The sequence below is a fragment of the Mus musculus genome, chromosome 11, assembly GCF_000001635.26.
Source record: "Mus musculus strain C57BL/6J chromosome 11, GRCm38.p6 C57BL/6J".
Taxonomy (NCBI): Eukaryota; Metazoa; Chordata; class Mammalia; order Rodentia; family Muridae; genus Mus; species Mus musculus.
The window spans coordinates 115,648,535-115,668,879 of NC_000077.6; the positions used below are offsets into that span (position 1 = coordinate 115,648,535).

General features: G+C 46.7%; 1 protein-coding gene across 3 annotated transcripts in view; it reads right to left on the minus strand.

Annotated features, from left to right (window-relative positions):
* The window catches only part of Grb2 (growth factor receptor bound protein 2), a 64,553-nt gene that overhangs the window by 4,490 nt on the left and 39,718 nt on the right, over positions 1-20,345 (minus strand). For all 3 annotated transcript variants that reach the window (NM_008163.4, NM_001313936.1, NM_001313937.1), the window contains 2 exons: positions 6,824-6,921; positions 1,237-1,359 (listed from right to left, as the gene is read on the minus strand). In NM_008163.4, the coding sequence (NP_032189.1) occupies positions 1,237-1,359; positions 6,824-6,921 (221 nt within the window). The remainder of the gene's footprint in view (positions 1-1,236; positions 1,360-6,823; positions 6,922-20,345) is intronic.

Genomic DNA, 20,345 nt, shown 5'->3' on the forward strand with positions numbered 1-20,345 from the left:
CACCTTTACCCACTGAGCTGTGTTATTAGCCTGGGTCTCATGTAGCCCAGGCTGACCCAGAACTTATAACCCTACCTGATGCCCTAGGTCTCCATTCCTAGATGGTTTTCTTTGATGGAAGGAATAGCTGGCCTTCCTGCTGTCTTCACTACATCACGGCCCAGTCCTGCCCAAGGGTCCAGCCCCTACCTACTGACTTGTCTCCCTCCCTGAGCTGTTTTACTGCTACTTGGAGTAGTTCAGGCAAAGGAAGGAAAGCAGATGGCTTTGTTGACAGGACCCTGATATAGCTGTCTCTTGTGAGGCTATGCCAGTGCCTGGCAAATACAGAAGTGGAGGCTCACAGTCATCACAGGGCCCCCAATGGAGGAGCTAGAGAAAGTACCTAAGGAGCTAAAGGGGTCTGCAACTCTATAGGAGGAACAACAGTATGAACTAACCAGTACCCCCCAGAGCTTGTGTCTTGTGTCTGCATGTAGCAGAGGATGGCCTAGTTGGCTATCAATGGGAGGAGAGGCCCTTGGTCTTGAGATGATTATATGCTGCAGGATAGGGGAATGACAGGGCCAGGAAGTGGGAGTGGGTGGATTGGGGAGCAGGGAAGCGGGAGGGTATAGGGGACTTTCGGAGAGGAAACTAGGAAAGCAGATAGCATTTGAAATGTAAATGAAGGAAATATTTTAAAAAAAATTTTATAAAAAGAGATGAATTTTGGGGTGGGCTTCTGTAGTAACCCATTAACTAGGAAAGGATGATCGGTCAGACAGGGCAAAGCCATTCTTTTTTTTAGTCAGCATCTCACTGTGTGACTCTGGCTGGCCTGGAACTCACAGAGATCCACCCGTCTTTGTCTCTCAATTGATGGGATTAAAGGCATGTAATATCATGCGCAATTCCTAGTTGGATTTTTGAGAAAATGCCCCTCTAGGCTCCTGGGAAGCATGAGTTGGGTCCAGGTGAACACCAGGAGTGGAGATGCGCACGTGGTCACCGTAAGTGCAGCAGAAACTGCAGTGAAGGCAGGGCGGGTGAGGAGTGGGGCTAAGCCGCCTCGAGTGCTGCCAGCTCCCCCAGGTTCATGACACTTCAAACCTAAAACCTCAGATCTGCTACAACTAGGCCTTAGAGCAAACACTAGGATTTCCACAGGAAAAGATGTGTTAACATCTTCCCCACAGCCTTACAATCCAGTCAAAGGCAGCAGCTTCTCTGGCAAGGCCAGCAGGAAACACTTACTTGACGGACAGGGAGAAGTCCCCAGGAGCGCTCTCGCTCTCTCGGATCAGGAAGGCCCCGTCATGCCGCTGTTTGCTGAGCATTTCTTCTGCCTTGGCTCTGGGGATTTTGCCAAAAAACCACCTAAGGAAGGAAGGCAAGCTGGTCACCATCTGCTTCCCCACAAAGAGACGGGATGTACAACCTGGCATGTAAATGAGAGCGCTCCTGTAGTGAGTGCTTGTCAGAGACAGAGGGGAGCTCTTTACCTGCGGGTCTCCTGCCTAAGGCTCCCTGGGGCTCTTACCTGGCTCAGGGCCTTCCTGAGAGATGGAGCTTTCAAACAGCTTCGCTTACTCCACACTCTAGATCATAATTCAAGGCAGCAACACAGGCCACTCTTCAGTCTCCAAGGAGACCATTCCCAACATGCAGTCTGAAAGCCAGTTTCTGAGGACAAAGCCCTCCTGCCTCTCACTCATCAGGAGGGACCTAGGAAAGCCCTGACACCCAAGATAAGGGCAGAGGGAAGACAGGCCTTTCAAAGCCATTTCATAATAGGAGTGCAGGGAAAGGCTGGGAAGGCCTACAACTTCGCAGCTGTAGAAGGGTGGATTCTGCAAAAGCAAGAAGGGAGGCTTGCATTGTGAGGAATTAGAGTCTAGGTTGTGGCAGTGATGCACGCCTTTATCCCAGCACCCAGAAGGCAGACAAAGGTGATCTCTTTGGTTCCAGGTCAGCCTGGTCTACATAGTTTCAGGACAGCTAGAACTACACAGTGGGACTGTCTCGAAAAACCAAAGCCCATTACCTTATGGTATCTGAAAAAAAATTTTTTTAAATTATTATTTATTTTATGTATATAGTACACTGAAGCTGAACAGATGGTTGTGAGCCTTCATGTGGTTGTTTGGAATTGAATTTTTTTAGGACCTCTGCCCACCCCGGTTGCCCCCACTCACTCCAGTCAACTCCACTTGCTCAGTCCTTGCTCCTGCTTATTATACATAAGTATACTGTAGCTGTCTTCAGACATGCCACTCCTAACATTATGGGTGGTTATGAGCCACCATGTGGTTGTTGAGATTTGAACTCAGGACCTTCAGAAGAGCAGTAAGTGCTCCTACCCACTGAGCCATCTCGCCAGCCCTGGTATCTGAAAAATTTAAACATGCAATGATAACTAATCACAACAGTACCAGACTGTCTATTAGTGACAAAGCCTCATTTCATTACAGCTATTATGCCATAGGTGTATCCCACCATGCCTGGTTTTATGTGGTGCTGGGTGCTGAACCTCAGGCCTCGTGTATGCTCACCAAGAACATAACTTTCATAATCATATTTACAATTTTTTATTTCAAGCTAGAGGAACAGCTCAGCACTTACGAGTCCTGGCTTTTCGCCCCAAGGACATGGGTTCAGTTCCCAGCACCCACATACCAGCTCACAACCACCTACAAGTCCAGTTCCCGGAGAGAATGATGCCCAATTCTGGCCTCTGAAGGCCTGTGACAAAGAGACATACACATAGGTAAAACACCTATATACATAAAATAATAATGTTTTCATGGTTATTTGTTATTACTGCCACCTAAAGCTAACTTTATAATCATCTTTTCATTTTCTAAAGCCACCGTGTATCCACATGGGGGTTAGAAGACAACCCTGGGGGGTGGGGGGTGTCATTCTGTTCTGACAGCCTTTTGTGAATTCCAGGGATGAAATCCAGGTCACCTGGCTTGTGTGACAAGTGCCTTGCTTGCTGAACATCTGTGTAGCCCTACTGGGGTCTGTTAAGCTGTTCTGAGGCAGCCCTCATATGGCAGCCCATGCCATCCTACAAGTCTGTGCACCAATATGGCTGCCTCGGAATCCCACACTCCTGCTTAGCTATCTGAGAGGTGAAAATGTAAGAGGAAGCCACCAAGGCTGGTGTCTGCTTTGAATCAGGGTTTTATGTCTGGTCAACAACGGCCTACCAAGACCTGAGAATTATAGGCATTTGCCACAGGCAGAGCTCACAGCTGGCTTAATAAACAACTACCCTGCAAAGTATTTTTAAAAAAAAATTCTGCCAGATTAAAACTAAGATTCAGGCAAAGACATGAAGCTGCAGGGCAGGGTGCCCAGAGACTGCGGGAGTCTAAACACTCCCAAGTCTAGGTTTCAAATCCTTCTCACTCTGCATCTCTGATGCCACACACACCATGGAGACACCTTCCTGTTGCTACAGATGCTTAAGAATGAAGCCTACAGTGCCCAGGGAGCAGCCACACCAGGGAAATTCCCTACCAACAGACGGAATCACCTCAAAAGAGACCAGAGAAGCTTCGCTCACTCTATGGATGGTCCAGCAGCATCTAGTCATGGCCATAGGCTGATCCCCAGTGACAGCTCCCTCACCTCCACACTCACCAGGGAAGGGCAAATGTTCTCAGCACCCATCTTCCTCTCCCTTCCCCGATCACCAATCACATGCTTTATTTATTTATTTCAGGTATATGAGTACACTGTAGCTGTCTTCAGACACACCAGAAAAGGGAATTGGATACCATTGCAGATGGTTGTGAGCCACCATGTGGTTGCTGGGGTTTGAACTCAGGACCTCTGGAAGAGCAGTCGGTGCTCTCACCTGCTGAGCCATTTCTCCAGCCCAGTACATACTTTTTGTTTTGTTTTGTTTTTGTTTTTTCAAGACAGGGTTTCTCTGTGTAGCCCTAGATGTCCTGGAACTCACTTTGTAGACCAGGCTGGCCTCGAACTCAGAAATCCGCCTGCCTCTGCCTCCCGAGTGCTGGGATTAAAGGTGTGCGCCACCACGCCCGGCTCAGTACATACTTTTTAAACAATTACTCTTTTGAGAATTTCATATAATGCTTTCTGACCATATTCACCCTCTTTTCTTTAAAGCTATAAAGCAGTGGGTTTAAATTAAAGTAGCCTAAATGCACACTAAGGAAGAATAAAGAGCAGCACTTTCTCTCATGCCCCTGCCTTTCATCAGGAGTTGCTGGCTGCAGGCAGTGTGTGCATCTAGGCTTTCTTTATGGGCATCAACCCGACATTTGTGTGAGCCCCAGTGCTTTCTCATTCCCAACTTAAGAATCAACACAATTTTATTTTCAGCTTAAAATTTTAAAAATTTAATTTTAGATTTATACCTATAATTCTAGCACTGAGAAGGAAGAGGCAGGAGGATTACTGTAACTTCAAGGCCTGTCTGGGTTATATAGTGAAGCCATACTTCAAAAACTAAAATAGAACAAAAACATTAGTTTGTAAGCCATTTCACAGATCTGTGTCTGTGTGTATGCTCCAGGCTCACTAAGTATACAGTCTCGAGTTTCCAGCAGTGGGATGAACAGCAGATAGCATCCGGTCGTCGATACTCTTTCACAGGCTAGTTACAAACCTGATAAGCTTCTAAAACCTGGTCTGCAGTGCTAGAGGCAGATGCCAAGGCCTTGTGCACACTGGGCGAGTCCCTGAACACTGACTGAGCTATACTCAGAGCATGTCGGGTTTCTTTCAATGATGATAGTTATGTATGACTGCATGCCTACAGACAAATGTTCTGCTAATCTTTAAAAAAGACTGGATTGGTGTGTGCTGTCCTAAAAATAGCAATCAAGGAAGCCAAGAGTAGGAGATGTATTTTCCAATGCAGTATTTATAGTGTGTCACAGGCCCCTCCCACATGCACTTACTATGAAGCATATGTGTCATCTGCTGGGCACACAGCTCCCTGCAGCCCTGCAGCCGCTGCCACCATAGTGGGTCTTCATTGGACCCAAGTGTATCATTAGGGGGCTGGCAGTCTAGGGTAGGACTGCTCTCTTCCTCTCCAAACAAAGGGGGCAGGGGAGGGCTAACCTCTGGCACACTGCTTTGTGGTGCCACACTAAGCAACATGTACATTCTTAGACCACGTGGCAGTTCCAGGGTGGGAACTGAGCCTGTGAAATCACAGAAACAATCAGAAAAGCAGCCTTCACAGCAGTGTGACCTGGAGGAAGGCTCCTGAATGTTCAACTTCCTTCTGCAGAGTTTAGAGTGGGTGGGGATGGAGCCTACCGACCATCCTTCAGCCAGCTTCAAATAGCCCAGTCTACCGTGCTGAGCTTCCTGCTTAGCTACTTACCAAGGACCAGGAGGACCTGACCCCAGCCCCTCACCAAAGCCGCTTAAGTGCTCTAGCACTGAGCTAACACACCCAGGCCCGAACCTCAAGTGAAGGATCATAGGTTCGTGTACCCACCAACCCAAAACTTTATGTAAAGGGGAAACGGTGAAGCCTGAGCAGCAGTCAGGGAACCATGGCTTGTAGACTAAATGTACCCCATTTTTTAATGTTCCACAACTCAACTGTTCAATTTAAGGCTTCCCTTTTCTTTAATTTTTAAAAATTTATTATTGTATGTGCATACACATACTCACATGACATGAAACACTTGTGGATGTCAGGGGACAACTTCTGAGATTCAGTTCCCTCTTTCTACCCTCGGTTGGGGAATTGTACTTCAGTTATCAGGCCTGTCAGCCCCTAGGCTCTGACCCAGCATTTGTGGACTGCCAAGAGATGCAAGCACTCGGTACTGCACTGCCCTCCTCCTCTGCTCACTAGTGCACTGCCCTCCTCCTCTGCTCACTAGTGCACTGTCCTCCTCCTCTGCTCACTAGTGCACTGTCCTCCTCCTCTGCTCACTAGTGCACTGCCCTCCTCTGCTCCAGGGCTGGGAATCTAGGGCCTCATGAATCTGAGGTGAGCCTTCTACCATGAAACCACATCCCTTTACAGTCTTTCTTTATTTTTAAAAACTATTTTTCTTACGGTGCTGGGGCAGAATCCAGGGCTTTGTGCATGCTAGAGCACGCTCTGCTCTGATGGATCCCTAAAGCATACTCTGTAGGGGATTGTGGGATAGTCCAGAGTCTGACTTACTATTCATATTCAGTTCATGGGATGGGAGGGGGGGTAAAGAAAGAAGGGAAGAAAAAGAATAGAGCGGGTAAAGAGATGGCTAAGTGTTTAAGAACACTTAATGCTCTTTTAGAGTACCTGGGTTCAGTTCCCATCACCCACATTGGTGGCTCACAACCACCTATAACTTCATTTCCAGAGGAACGATGCTATCTTCTAATGTCTATGGGCTAAGGCAAATAAAACACATGGAGACACATACACAATTTACTGTTTGTTTTGTTGTTTTCAACACAGGGTTTGTTTGTGTATCCTTGGCTGCCGCCAGAGCACTAGAATTAAAGGTGTGTGTCACCACTGCCTGACACAATTTATTTTTTAAAAGAAGGCAGGACATGTGTGCTGGTATTGATTTCTTCATTATTATTAATTTTGATTTCTTCATTAAGACTTTAAGCCTTTCTCACAAAACCAAACCAACCCAGGCATGCTGGAACAGTAGGGAGGTAGAGGCAGGCAGGTTTCTATGAGGCCAGCCTGGTCTACAGAGCAAGCTTAGAAGGAACAGCAGCTATATAGTGAGACCCTCTCCTCTTCATCATCCCCCTAAAAATCCAAATTGAAATGGTACTTGAGACAAGCAGGTGACCTCTTTGCTTAGGGGAACCATAAAATCTGACTTACGGATGTGGTTTCATTTCTATGTAATTCTTGGGGATGAAGCCATCTTTCCCATTGAGTTCTGCCTTATACCAGTTCTGGTCACATTCTTCATTCAAAACCTGAAAAATAGTAAGACAAAAAAAAAAATCAATCATTTACTCTATTGTAAGAGGAGTACTACTCCTATTGTACCGTCAGAGACAATTATGTTGTCTGGGCTTGTGGAAGGCTTATTTGAGAATTAGAATTCTTTTAATTTCAACAGCCAACATTATATGCTAAACTGTGAAAGTTACAGAAAAAGAAACTCTAGAAAGGGAAGGTCAGGCTTTTTTCTCAATACCTAGAATTAAACCCTCAATGGGAGGGCAGAAGGAAGGCTGTAACAGATCAGTGTTTTCTTAAGGCGGCTTCTCTAGCAGACAGAGAAGCTGGTGTCAAGAGAGCAGAGGGAGCCCAAGCCACGTGTAAATTCCCAACCCCAGACCTCCAGCAGCTTCTCTACGGTCTCCCATCAAGCAGCTCCAAGCACTGCTGCTCACAGATGAATCCAGGGACCAATGTATAGGAAACTATTCTATTGCAGGCAAGCAAATCCTACAACCCTGTGTTCAGGTCAGGCACTCCTGGAGGCAGACCAACCAGCAGACTCAGGCCCAAGACTCCAAGCAACAGAGGGCAGAGAGTGGAAGGCTAGCCTTTTTTTTTTAAAAGACAGTCTGTGTAGCCTAGGTTAAACTGGAACCTTGTGGCTGGTGGGGGTTGGGGGGGACGACAGACCTTGAATTTCTGATCCTACTGCCTCCATCTCCCAAGTGCTGTGATCACAAGCTGTTTGGGTTGGCTTTTGAGATTGAGGTTCACCTTGTAGAACAGGCTGGTTAAAACTCCCAATCCTCACCCTCCAAATTCTAGGATTATAGGTGTAGACCGCCATGCTTGGTTTAAAGTTGGTATTAAGAAAGAAAATGGAGCTGGGTGGTGCCCCAGCACTCCAGGCACAGAGGCAGGAGGACCTCTGTGAGTCTGAGGCCAGCCAGGGTACACAGAGAAACCCTGTCTTGATATATAGAGACGGGTGTGGGTGTGTGTGTGTGTGTGTGTGTGTGTGTGTGTGTGTGTGTGTGTGTGTGTGTGTGTGCGCGCGCGCGCGCACGTGCACTCTCCCACCTCCAATTCTAGAAATTAAGAGTAGAAGCATCAGGCGTGGTGGCGCACACCTTTAATCCCAGCACTCAGGAGGCAGAGGCAGGCGGATTTCTGAGTTCAAGGCCAGCCTGATCTACAAAGTGAGTTCCAGGACAGCCAGGGCCACACAGAGAAACCCTGTCTCGAAAAAACCAAAACACAAACAACAACAAGACATCCACGGTATGCCAAGAGTCCCCAAAGCTGCATGTTCTTACTGCCAACTATCAAGCTAGAGAAGCCGTGTCCCCTCAAAAGTATCCTTCTGTTAAAGCAGGAGGTATCAAGGCAACTCCCAGACCTGGAGATGCTTTACAGCATGGTTTTCTATCTACAGCACTGAACTGTCACTTGGTGTATTATACCTCTGTCGCCCAGACGGCAGGGAATACGATGCCTGGCGCCAAGGATGATTACAATTTCTGGAAACACCAAACAACCTGGGTCCTACTCTGTGTCTCTACATTAGAATGTAAGAACAGCTGGCTCTGCAGGGGGTGGGGAGGACAGGAGAAGTCACTGGGAGACAGAGGTCAGGACTTCCTGCTCTTTCACAGGGAAACTGGACATCGGAATAATATTAACCCAAAAAGTAACTTTCTAGGCATGGAGAGATGACGCAGTGGCTATGGGTTTTTTTTTTTTTTTTTTTTTTTTTTTTGAAGCACAAGTTGCTTTAATCAAGGGGTGAAGTCCTCAGTCAGGGAGACCTCACTCAATCTTTAGTGGAGGGGTGTCGGCCCCCTCCAATGCCCTGAGGCCCCTCAGGAAAGAGGGAGCAGATAACAGCAAATACGGAAGAGGCCAGGGGTGGACAGGCAAACCCAGGTTACGGAAGCAGCAGGACCCTGACCAGACCAGACGCAGCTGAACCACTCAGGAGGTTAGCCTGTGGTCCAGCCTGGGAGTGGCTGAGGTGGCTGTGCCCTGCGCAGTGGGACCACAGGGAAGGCAGGGAAGGAGTGCTTAGGAGATGAGGCGACTGTGAAGCTGGTGCAGCTGCTCCTGGGTCAGCACCAGGCGGTGTCGCTGTCCTATGTCCAGTGGCTGCTCTTCCAAAGGACCCATGTTCAGTTCTCAACACCCACAAGGATGCTCATAAGAATCTGTAACTCCGCTGGGCGTGGTGGCACACGCCTTTAATCCCAGAACTTGGGAAGCAGAGGCAGGCAAATTTCTGAGTTCGAGGCCAGCCTGGTCTACAGAGTGAGTTCCAGGACAGCCAGGGCCACACCAAAGAGTCTGTAACTACAGTTCTAAGAGAGCCAATGCTGCCTTCTAGAGTCTGCTGTAACCAGGTATGAATGTGGAACACAGACACACACGCAGGCAAAACACACAAAAACAAAGGAATGAACAAATGGGGAGGGGCAGCAAGAGTGCTCATCTTTTTTGATATGTGGGTATGTGCTCAAGTTAAGTGGCAGCAGAAACCAGAAGATGTTGGGGTCAGGTCGCATCTTCCAGAGCCGGAGTTACAGGGAGTTGTGGAGTGCAGTGGGTCAAACTGCAATATATATATATATATATATATGTATGTATATACTCACTCTCACTCTCTCTCTCTCTCTCTCTCTCTCTCTCTCTCTCTCTCTCTCTCTCTCTCTGCTGCTGAGCCATTTCTCTAGCCCCACAAATTAACTTTTGTTTGCTTGTTTTTTGAGAAAGGGACTCTTCTATATAGCCTGGTTGCCTGGAACTCATCCACAGACGAAGCTGGCCTCAAAAAGAGGCCCTCCTACCATGCCCAGCTCCAAGTTAACTTTTATCCAAAAAATTAAATATACCAGCAAAGGCTATAAAGTGAACATGAGTTTCAAGTATCGTGTGTGTGTGTGTGTGTGTGTGTGTGTGTGTGTGTGTGTGAGAGAGAGACACAGAGAGAGAGACAGAGACAGAGAGAGACAGACATAGAGAAAGCGCGTGAGAGAGCGCCCTGAACGCTCACAGCCCTTATAGATCAAGTCTGCAGCTTGGTCTGAGCTCTGAGACTGAGAACTGTCTCTCCTACCCTTTCTTTCTCTGCAGAAGGCACTTAGGGATGGCTCATCTATCTCCTCAGAAGCCCACACACTCAGCTCCACTCTAACTATTCCAGGGAGTCTCTCTAGCAAGTACTCACAGCTGCAGTTGTCTAGCCTCTGTACTGCGTAGACTTATGACTCAACCTACACACACACACACACACACACACACACACACACGCACGCACACGCACACACACACACACACACGCTCAACAGAAGCAAACTGATCAAGAGATGAGATTGTAAAAGGAGGAAGAGCCAGTTTCAGTGAAGGGCTCGTTCCATTCCCCAGACACCCTTCCAGAGACTCCTTGGCTATGTTAGCCCAAATCAAGAAGACACTTAAGAAAAGAATGAGACTATTTGGAGCACATATGGTGGAGACACCAAGGTGGGACTGGCGTGCTTCCTCTACTGGTGCCGAACTGGGTATGTTGGTTGTGGAAATTCAGTTATGACATAAATTCTGCTCTGTGTATTATACCCTAATCAAAGTTACAAGTGGGCCAGTAAGATAGGCTCAGCGGGCAAAGACTGAAGCCAAGCCTTCTGACCTAAGTTCTATCCTCAGGACCCGCACGGTAGAAAGAAAGAGCTGACTATCAAGAGTTGTCCTCTGACTTCCACATACACACTGTGTACTCAGATGCATGCACACACACAGACATACACACATACATACACACACACACACAGTAAAAATTTCAACAACCTCTGTTGGTGAAACATAACAATCACCATAACGGCACTTGTGTGTATCAAGTAACATTTTTGAAGCTCTTTTTGTTTGTTTTTGTTTTTGTTCTGAGGCAAGGTTTCTCTGTGTAGCCCTTGGTGCCCTGGAACTCTGTAGAGCAGGCTGGCCTCACTCACAGATCTGCCTGCCTCTGCTTCCTGAGTGCTGGAATTAAAGGAGACAGAGGCAGGCAGATCTATGAGTTCAAGGCCAGCCTGGCCTACAGAGTGAGTTCCAGGACAGCCAGGGCCACACAGAAAATCCCTGTCTTAAAAAATCAAACCAACCAAACAAACAAAAAAATAAACCACCATTAAAATTTTTAATCTATAAAAACTAAAAGTAACAGCTACAACTAGTCCTTGAAGAAATTTAACATCAGAAGTTCAATCTAGGTATTGACAAACCAACCAATTAAGTAACCCCAACAGAGGAATACTTAGTACCGTGCCATCTAGAGATACTTACTGTATGTTCACCCTCACATACACTCACACTCGCAGACATGCGGAGGCGAGGAGGACATTAGCATCTTCCCTTACCAACTGTTGTCTTACTCCTCTTAGATAGGGGTCTCACTGTAACGGAAATGTACCATCTTAGCTAGGCTGGCTGTTGGGACCAGCAAGACCCCTGATCTTACTGTTGCGTTGACCATACATAGCAATAGCAATAATAATAAAATATAAAATAAAAATAAAATAATAAAAGCAATAATAATAAAATATAAAATAAAAAATAAAAAATAGGCACACATAGCAATAGCAATGCCTAACCTTTTATGTGTGTGCTGGAGGATTTGAACTCTGGTTCTTGGGCTTGCAAAGCAAGCATTTTTACCTGCTGAGCCATCTCCCCAGCCTCACCTAGCATATACTTTCAACAGAACACAAACACTCTTTTTAAAGGATTTTTTTTTAAACCTTGCAAACTCTATTGGCCCCTCTTAAAAGTAAAAGTCTTTCTTGAGAGCTATTAAAAATTAGTTGCTTTCATGGCTGGAGAGATGGCTCATTGGTTATGAACACTGACTGCTCTTCTAGAGGTCCTGAGTTCAATTCCCAGCAACCACAGGTGGCTCACAACCATCTGTAATGGGGATCCAAAACTCTCTTCTGGTGTGTCTGAAGACAGCGACAGTGCACTCACATGCATGGAATAAACATGTGCAGCAACTTGCTTTCAGTTGCTGCACATGTTACACAGGAACGACGGAGTGCTCACCAAGCTCCCGACAGCAGGGCACTGACTCAGCCCTGGGCCACACTGATTCACTGCCACACTGAGTAAGAGCCTTGCAGTCACCACCTCCATCTGCTGCAGGTTTGCTCAGCAGAAGTATCTTGGCCACACTGCCTGTTACCCTGTGTGCCAAACCATGAAAAACACCCACACTGCACATAAGTCATTATGAACCTTTTCTATTTTGTTCTCTTTCTTCCTCTACCCCCAGCCCTCAAGAAAGAGTCTTGCTATGCACCATAAAAAAGCTTTGAACTCAAGATCCTGTTGTTGTCTGTGTCCTAGTACTAGGATTACATTTTTAAGTCTAATTCACAACACTCTGGTCACTTTGGAGCATCAAGTGATAACGAACTTAGAAAAACTGGCTAAGAAAGGTTCCTGGCTCCATGGAAGCTTCTGTCTGCTTCCTACACACGCAAAGGTCGACACCTCCAGTCTGCCTTGCAGGGACTCTCAGGACAGCTGCTACAAGTCCACAGCTCTGTGAGAAGATGGCCGACCAGTTGTGCCAGCTTCCCAGTCATGACAGGCCTTTCATGAAATTAAGTAGAACAAACAAAAAATTGATAAAATTATAACTAAAATAATGTAACTTTGATAGTTTTTCTCCCAAACTATGTTGTTTTATTAAACAATTTTCAGTAACCTATTCACTAAAATAGGTTAGTGATGCAATGCTATCCAATAAAGAAAGAAGGGAGCCCAGGAAGGTGGTATAACCCCCCCCCCCACTCCCAAATTCCTATCGTTAAAACCATTTTTGGTGTTTCCCTCACAACAGTCAAGTTCCTAAGCAGCCCACTTAGCTGGGTTCAGTCCAGCAAGGCCCACCAACACTCAGGCATCGTGGAGCAAGACTGAACTGGCCCCACAGGCTCATACATTTACGGTTGCTCAGCAGGGAGTGGCAGCACTTGAGAAGGATGGGGAGGTGTGGCTTTGCTGGAGCACTTGTGGCCTTGTAGGAGGAAATGTGTTACTGGGGTGGGCTTTGAGGATTCAAAGGCTAGAGCCAGGCCCAGTGTTGCTCGGTTTCTGCTTTCTTTCTGCTGTGTCTGGATTAGGTCGGATGTTGACCTCTCAGCTTCTCCAGCATCATGTCTCCCTGTCACCTTGCTTCTCACCATGATGATAATGAACCAAACCTCTGAACTATAAGCCAGACCCAATTAGAAGCTTTCTTTTATAAGAGTTGCTGTGGTCACAGTGTCTCCTCACAGCAGTGGAACACTGACCAAGCCTCCCGTTTTACCCACTAACTCTCCAAATGAACCCTTAGTTCAGGCAAACCAGTCAACTCGGGCAATCTGTAGGCAACGGCACCTCCGTTCTGTCTTGTGCTGTGGCGTCCTTGTTCTTATCCAGTTAGCTCTTGCAGATGCATTTCAGAGCTCATAAAACATTAGCTAGCCTTCTCTCCCAGTTTTAGGTTCACAGTATTTAGTTAAGGATTAGTCAGTAACAACACAAAAGTTTAGAATGTCTCATGTACCACTACTCTGTAATATATATTGGCTCGACATCCAATGCTCAACTGGGTTTCTCTCAGAGTGTATGTTGAGGTAGTGACTTGTATATATGGGCTTTGTTCTGAGTGGTGCCCATAGCTCAAAAGAGCAGAGGCACCCATGGATTCCCAGAAGATCAGCACAGACTCTTCACTAGTTGACAAAAAACAAGAATCACTTTTCTGGGAGCAGGCGTGGATAGGTGGAAGATTTTGAGACAGAGTCTTACTATGTGGCCCAGGTTGGCCCTAAACTCCAGCACTTTTCTCACCTCATTCTCCCAGTTGCAGGGCCCCAGGGCCACATAAACCACCATGGCCAGCAGAACCTCTTACATCCTAGAAAGAAGACAGATCCCCTAAATTGTTCCAAAGAGGATGAGGCAAAAGAAAGGAAGAGACAGGTAATCAGCCTGCTTGTCATTCTCAAAAGGTCACCATGTACCTCAAAGCGGGAAGGCGCAGAATCACGTCACAAGCCTGCTCGTGTGCACTGTCTCAGAGACAGGGAGGCTTCAGGATGGATGTGTGAGTGCAGAAGGGACAAGTGACCACGACATGGATAAAGGAGGCAGTGTCTGATTAGGGCAGAGGAAGTGTGTTGGTGTCTAGAGTTCTAATGCCACTCCCTTCTTGGGGGCTTCCTGAACAGTGAAGATGCCATCTTCTATGGGCATGTGTAAGCTGTGACCAGCTTTTGCAGTTTTTCCTTTTTCACTGTTAAGAGGGCCGTACACAGGCTGGCCTGCCACTGTGCTACATCCCCCGCCTACACCCTTGTATTTTATAGCTACCGTTCTCCCAGAAACAGTCTCCATTAACAGTCTGAAAGTCTTGGGAGCTTTAGTCTTCCACTGAATTGCGACAAGACTGATGCAGAGATAAACGCGCTTCGGATACCCAAAAGTCATCACATTAGAAGCTCAGGACCACATAGGCATCTTCAAAATATAAGGGCCCCTTAAGTAGTTCAAAAACAGCCAGTGGTTATCCTAGCATTCAGGAGGCAGAAAAGGTGGATCACTGAGTTCAAGGCCAGCCTGGTCTACAGAATGAGTTTCAGGACAAGGGCTACACAGAGAAACCCTGTCTCTAAAACAAGCAAACAAACAAAACAATAACAACAACAAAAGAAGTTCAAAGATGTCAGAGTTGAACAATTAAGAGCCACTACCATCACTAGAAGATTCACGAGGAGAGTGGAGAGCAGGCCCTGCCCAGAGTCCACTATCACCCAGAGTGATGACGACTGACGTCAAGACAGGCAGGACGGAGAAGCTGGGGTTTGAATATGGTCTTCATTTCACCTAGCTACAGATTGGAGAGGGAGAAAAGTGGCAGTGGTGTGTGTGTGTGTTTTAGGTCTAGGGGACTAACATAACACTTTCTTGCTGTCTCTGAGCTGTCCTGCACTCTTCTTCTTCTTCTTCTTTTTTTTTTTTTCCTTCGAGACAGGGTTTCTCTGTGTAGCCCTGGCTGTCCTGGAACTCACTCTGTAGACCAGGCTAGCCTCAAACTCAGAAATCTGCCTGCCTCTGCCTCCCAAGTGCTGGGATTAAAGGCATGTGCCACCACACCTGGCAAGCACTCTTGGGGATAATGATTTCATATTAAGAAATATAAAAAGGCCTGAGGCTTTTCCTCTCCCTTGTGAGTGCCTTTTGTGTTGCATCAGGCCAGCCCTGGGCCTCTTTAACAGCTGGTGAGCTCAGAAGCCCTGTGGCCCTCCCGTTTGAGTTTTAGGATATCATTAAAATAAGCCTCCTAACCAAAAAAAAAAAAAAAAAAAAAAAAAAACCCCACAAATCACAGTGTATTACTGAGTGTTTCTTTCTTCAAGAAACAGTTTAGTACTCAAAATATAAACTGTTGTCTCCTTCAACTCCTCCTGGCTCCTCCTGTGTAACTTAGGAAAGTTGCTCATGCTATTTTGACAAAATAGGACAATCGTTCACATTTCTGTGATTTTAGTCTACACAGACAAATCTGCAGCCAGTGAAGCCCAAATGCTCAGACACCACAGAACAGACTTTTACAAAGCGTTTCCACTTAAGTAACTGTCTTTAGTGGTGTGGGGTTTTGTTTTGGTTTTGTTTTTTACCTGAAAGGCCTGTTACTGAGTAGATTGCTCTCACAATGTTCCAACTTCAACTGCAGCAGTGGGGGGAAGGGGAGCAACGCACAAAGGAGACAGCAACACAGAGAAACATCTGGGAACCCCTGGGAGCTGGGGCCACAGAGCTCAGTCACACAGACTGGCTGCCTGAGTGCTCCACACACTCTGTCCAATCTTGCCACAGCTTGTACTAGACAAGCTCTGCACAATCCACTGTCACACCAGACTGAGGGGAACTAACAGAAGGACACCCTCCCAGGGCTCTAGACTCCCATGCCGTCAGGTGTCCCAGGTAGGGTGCTGCAGTAATGGTTGCCATAGCCTCACCAAGAAAGTCCATCCCAAACGTCACTAAACGGCATCTGCTCCTCTGCCCAGCTGCCAAGCAAGGGCAAGGACAGATCTCTTGGCCAAAGTTAGCAGTAAAGGTTCCTTAGTGAATAGAATCAGACCTTCCTAACTGAAGGAAAAAAACCCAAAACAACTACAGTTAACTCTTTAACAGCATTTTTTTGTTTGTTTGTTATATTTTTTTGAAACAAAGTCTCTCTGTGTAGCCCTGACTGTCCTGGAGATGGCTCTGGCCTCAAACTCAGAGATCCCCCTGCCTCTGCCTCCCGAGTGCTGGGATTAAAGGCGTGCGCCATCACGCCCGGCAAACACAAGGTTTTTGTCCTATGTAAACCTCTCTGGTCTTAAAACATGAAACCAATCCGACACTAAGGTAAAAGGTGAACAAACACACATTTTATGACCCTGACAACCTCATCTGTCAATCATTCCCACCACCCTGCAGAACCCCTCCCACCTAGTTACCGACAACACTAACAGTAACAGTTCATTCAGCTGAACTTGAGATCTTCTTGATTCAAGGGACAAGCTGTAAAAATCCATTGATTTTCAGTGAGAAACTCAATGAGGAGGGTTTTAAAGGCTAAACAGCAGACAGCCATCATTCACACAAAAAGGGCAGTTCCACCCAGGAACCGGGACCAAAGCTGTAAATCCCAGGCCAGCCTGGGCTAGTGCTGAGGCAGGATAGAGGCCTAATCAGTGCAGGCTTACGGTGATCACTCTACTAAACAAAGAGAGCTGCTGGGTACCTAGCCTCTCTCCCAGAGTGGACGTGAAGGCACATGGTTAGCAGGGAGAGACAACACTCAAGTGAGAATGTGGGTCATGGTTAAAACCAAGAACCCACTCTAGGGAGCTGAGAGAGTTCAGGCGTGGGAAAGTCACCAGGAGGCTCATGAGCTTAGCATCCTCAAACACTGCTTCTGCTGTGAGGTTAACATCTGGGCACTATAGTTACAGCCCAAGGCAGAGGACAGTAGTCGGAGGGGGCCGCACTTGAGAAGGGGAGTCTCAAAGGGGCATGAGGAAGTGGTTTCCCTTTCAAGAAAAGGCTTTACAGAAACTGCTGGGTGTGGTGATGCACGCCTTTAATGCCAGCACTCGGGAGGCAGAGGCAGGCAGATTTCTGAGTTCGAGGCCAGCCTGGTCTACAGAGTGAGTTCCAGGACAGCCAGGGCTACACAGAGAAACCCTGTCTCGAAAAAAACAAAAAAGAAAAAAGAAACTGCTATATAGCCAGACATGGTTGCACTTTTTTGGGGTAACAATCCCAGTACTTGAGAGGCAGTAGAGTAAGTGGATCTCTGTGAGCTATAAGCCAGGAAGAACTATATAGTAAGCTTTCAAAAAAAACCAACCAGGGGCTGGTGAGATGGCTCAGTGGGTAAGAGCACCCGACTGCTCTTCCGAAGGTCCGAAGTTCAAATCCCAGCAACCACATGGTGGCTCACAACCACCCGTAATGAGATCTGATTCCCTCTTCTGGTGTATCTGAAGACAACTACAGTGTACTTACATATAATAAATAAATAAATATAAAAAAAAAAAAAAACCAACCAAACAAACAAACAAAAAAACCCAAAAACAAAATTAGGAACCAGCTGTGTACTGGTGACACACATCTTTCATTACCAGCAGTTAGGAGGCAGGGGCAGGCAGCTATCTAAATTCAAGGCCAGCCTGGTCTACATAGTAAGTTCTAGGACAGCCAGGGCTACATAGTGAAACACAGCATCAAAAGAGGAAACAATATGTGTAGATTTAAAAAAAAAAGCAAAACCTCTCTATTTCTACAAATAAGCAGATGGCAGTCCTCTTTTGTGCCCTGGGTCTATGTGAACCACCAACAGGCTCCCCATGTTGTCAGAGTCAGTGTCTCCATCTCCTGGCTCCTTCCCTGAGGTGTCTGTGTACAGTGCCATCTCCTGCCGGTTATAGTCCCCTCCATCTGTGGGCTGGAAATTCTACCCCATTTCCCTGCCCAAGTCCCCACTCCCTAAGGTCTCTAGAGTAACCCTGTCTACACCTGGCAGTCTTCCAGTGTTTCCTAGTAGACCATGGTATCTTCTAGAAGGCAGTAAGGTACAATTGTAAATAGTGATGTTTGTTATGGGGCAAGGGCGGTATTCAACTTCTAGAGGAAAACTATAAAAAAGAAGATTTAAGAGGTCCTCAACCCTTGAGACAGGGGTCTTTCTCTGTTCCTTAGGCTGGCCTTGAACTCCAAGACTCAAGCCATCCTCAGGCTTCATTCTCCTGAGCAGAGCTGGGACTTCTCAAGCAGCTCCCATATCCAACCATGTTAGGGGGAGTAACACTGTAGCTAAGCATGGCGGCTCCTTGGGTGGTGAGATAGGAACACTAAGGCCAGGAGTTCAAGGCCAGTCTGGGAACCAGGTAAGTGAGACTCCTTCCTCTCCGGCTCCCTTGCTGTTTCCTGCTGGGAACTGAGCCCAAGACCTGGCACAAAGCAAGAAGCACTGTATCCTTGGGGTATTTTTCCAGCCCCAACACCTTGTTTCGTCTTACAAGAACAAACAAACAAACCTAAAAATCAAGTTGGTAAGTGGGTACAAAGACTTGGAAAGTGTAACCCAGCCGGCTATTAAGGGACTGCTACGGTATGTTACAACTACATAGCCATCTCCTCTGAACTATACTTTAGCTAACATTTAATTGTCTAACACACTGAGAAGGTTTGTTTAAGAAGCTACAATGGCAATGAGGAAGAAGAAAAGCCAATCCTAGCTCTCAGAAGTACTCATGAATGTGAAAAATAAAAGAATAAACAATGAGATAAAGGAGTTACTGAATCTAGCTGAACATGAATTCAGATTAATGACACCAAATCAGCCACATGCAGGAACAAAATGAAGTAGCCAATAGCAGAGCAAGACAAGGACAGAGCGGCCCAATGAGTGGAGTCCAGGAGGCTAAGCAGCCACCCCTCTAGCGCAGTGCCCTCAACCCTAACACACACCTTCACGCTGTGCTGGGCACCTACCATAAGATTATTTTTTGTTGCTATTTTATAACTAAATTTTTGCTACTGATATAAGAAATAATGTAACTGCCCGGCAATGGTGGCACAGCCTTTTAATCCCAGCACTTGGGAGGCAGAGGCAGGACGATTTCTGGGTTCGAGGCTAGCCTGGTCTACAAAGTGAGTTCCAGGACAGCCAGGGCTACACAGAGAAACCCTGTCTCGAAAAAAACAAAGAAGAAAAGAAAAGAAATAATGTAACTAGTGTTTTCTGATGGTCTTGGACCACCCCTGAAAGAGTTGCTTGGCATCCCTCCAATAGGGTCACCACCCCCAGGTTAAGAGCTGCTGCTCTGGTACATAGCTGTCTGCCCACATTCTGTGTGCTGCTCTCAGCCAGGTTACACACAGTCTTGCTGTGATAGAGCCACTAAGGGTTTGCATGCCTTTGGACAGCTGGCTGTGACTGCATCAAGCAGCCAACAGCTCTTACAAATAAATGATCAATTGGTAATGTCACTCCATTGCAGAGGCTCCTGCCTAGCAGATAGACAGGCACCCACCACAAGGGCACCATCTGCAGGCCAGGCTGGATGAAGGAGCTCACTTCAGATTTGTCTCCACCATTCAGACAACTGAGAGCCCTGTTCCCAGGTGATGACACAGGGAAACAGGGAAATAGATCAACAGCCAGGAGCGTGTCAAGTGCTGTAGAAGCAGTGAGCTCCGTGAAGGAGCAGTGAGCTCGGTGAGCATGTGTGCTGTCAGGCCTCAGGACTGGTTTGATACCCACACCCATGGTGGAAGGAAAGGAACATTTCTGTGAGCTCTCCTCTGACCTGGACATGTGTATCACTGCATGTGAGTGGACATATGTGGCTCATAACTGTCTGTAACTAAGTGTCCCGGGGGATCTGCAGCTCTTTTATGGTTCTGAGGGCATCAGCCACGCATGTGGTATACAGACATACATGCAGGCAAAATATCCATACACAAAAAAATAAACAAATTAAAAAAAAAGATAATCACAACTTCAGAGGCCAGAGAGAGCTCTAAATAAGTCCTCCCCTTGCAAACCCAATAGCTAGAGTGCTATCCCCTGACACACACAAAAGTGGACGATAACTGACTCACACCCACACATCACCTCCCAAGTAATAATTAGTAAAAGAACATAGAAACCTTCAATATAATGAACTCTGTGATGAGGAAGTCAGGTGTGGTGGAGAACTTCAGACCTAATCACACACAAAGATGGGAGTCAAAAGAAATCTCTCCAGGACAGATGCTGTGAGGATGATTTATCTAGTTTAGGTCTGACAATGAGGACAGAGAATTTAAGTGAGAGCAAAGAGAAAGATTACAACAGAGGGAGCGGGCTGGAGAG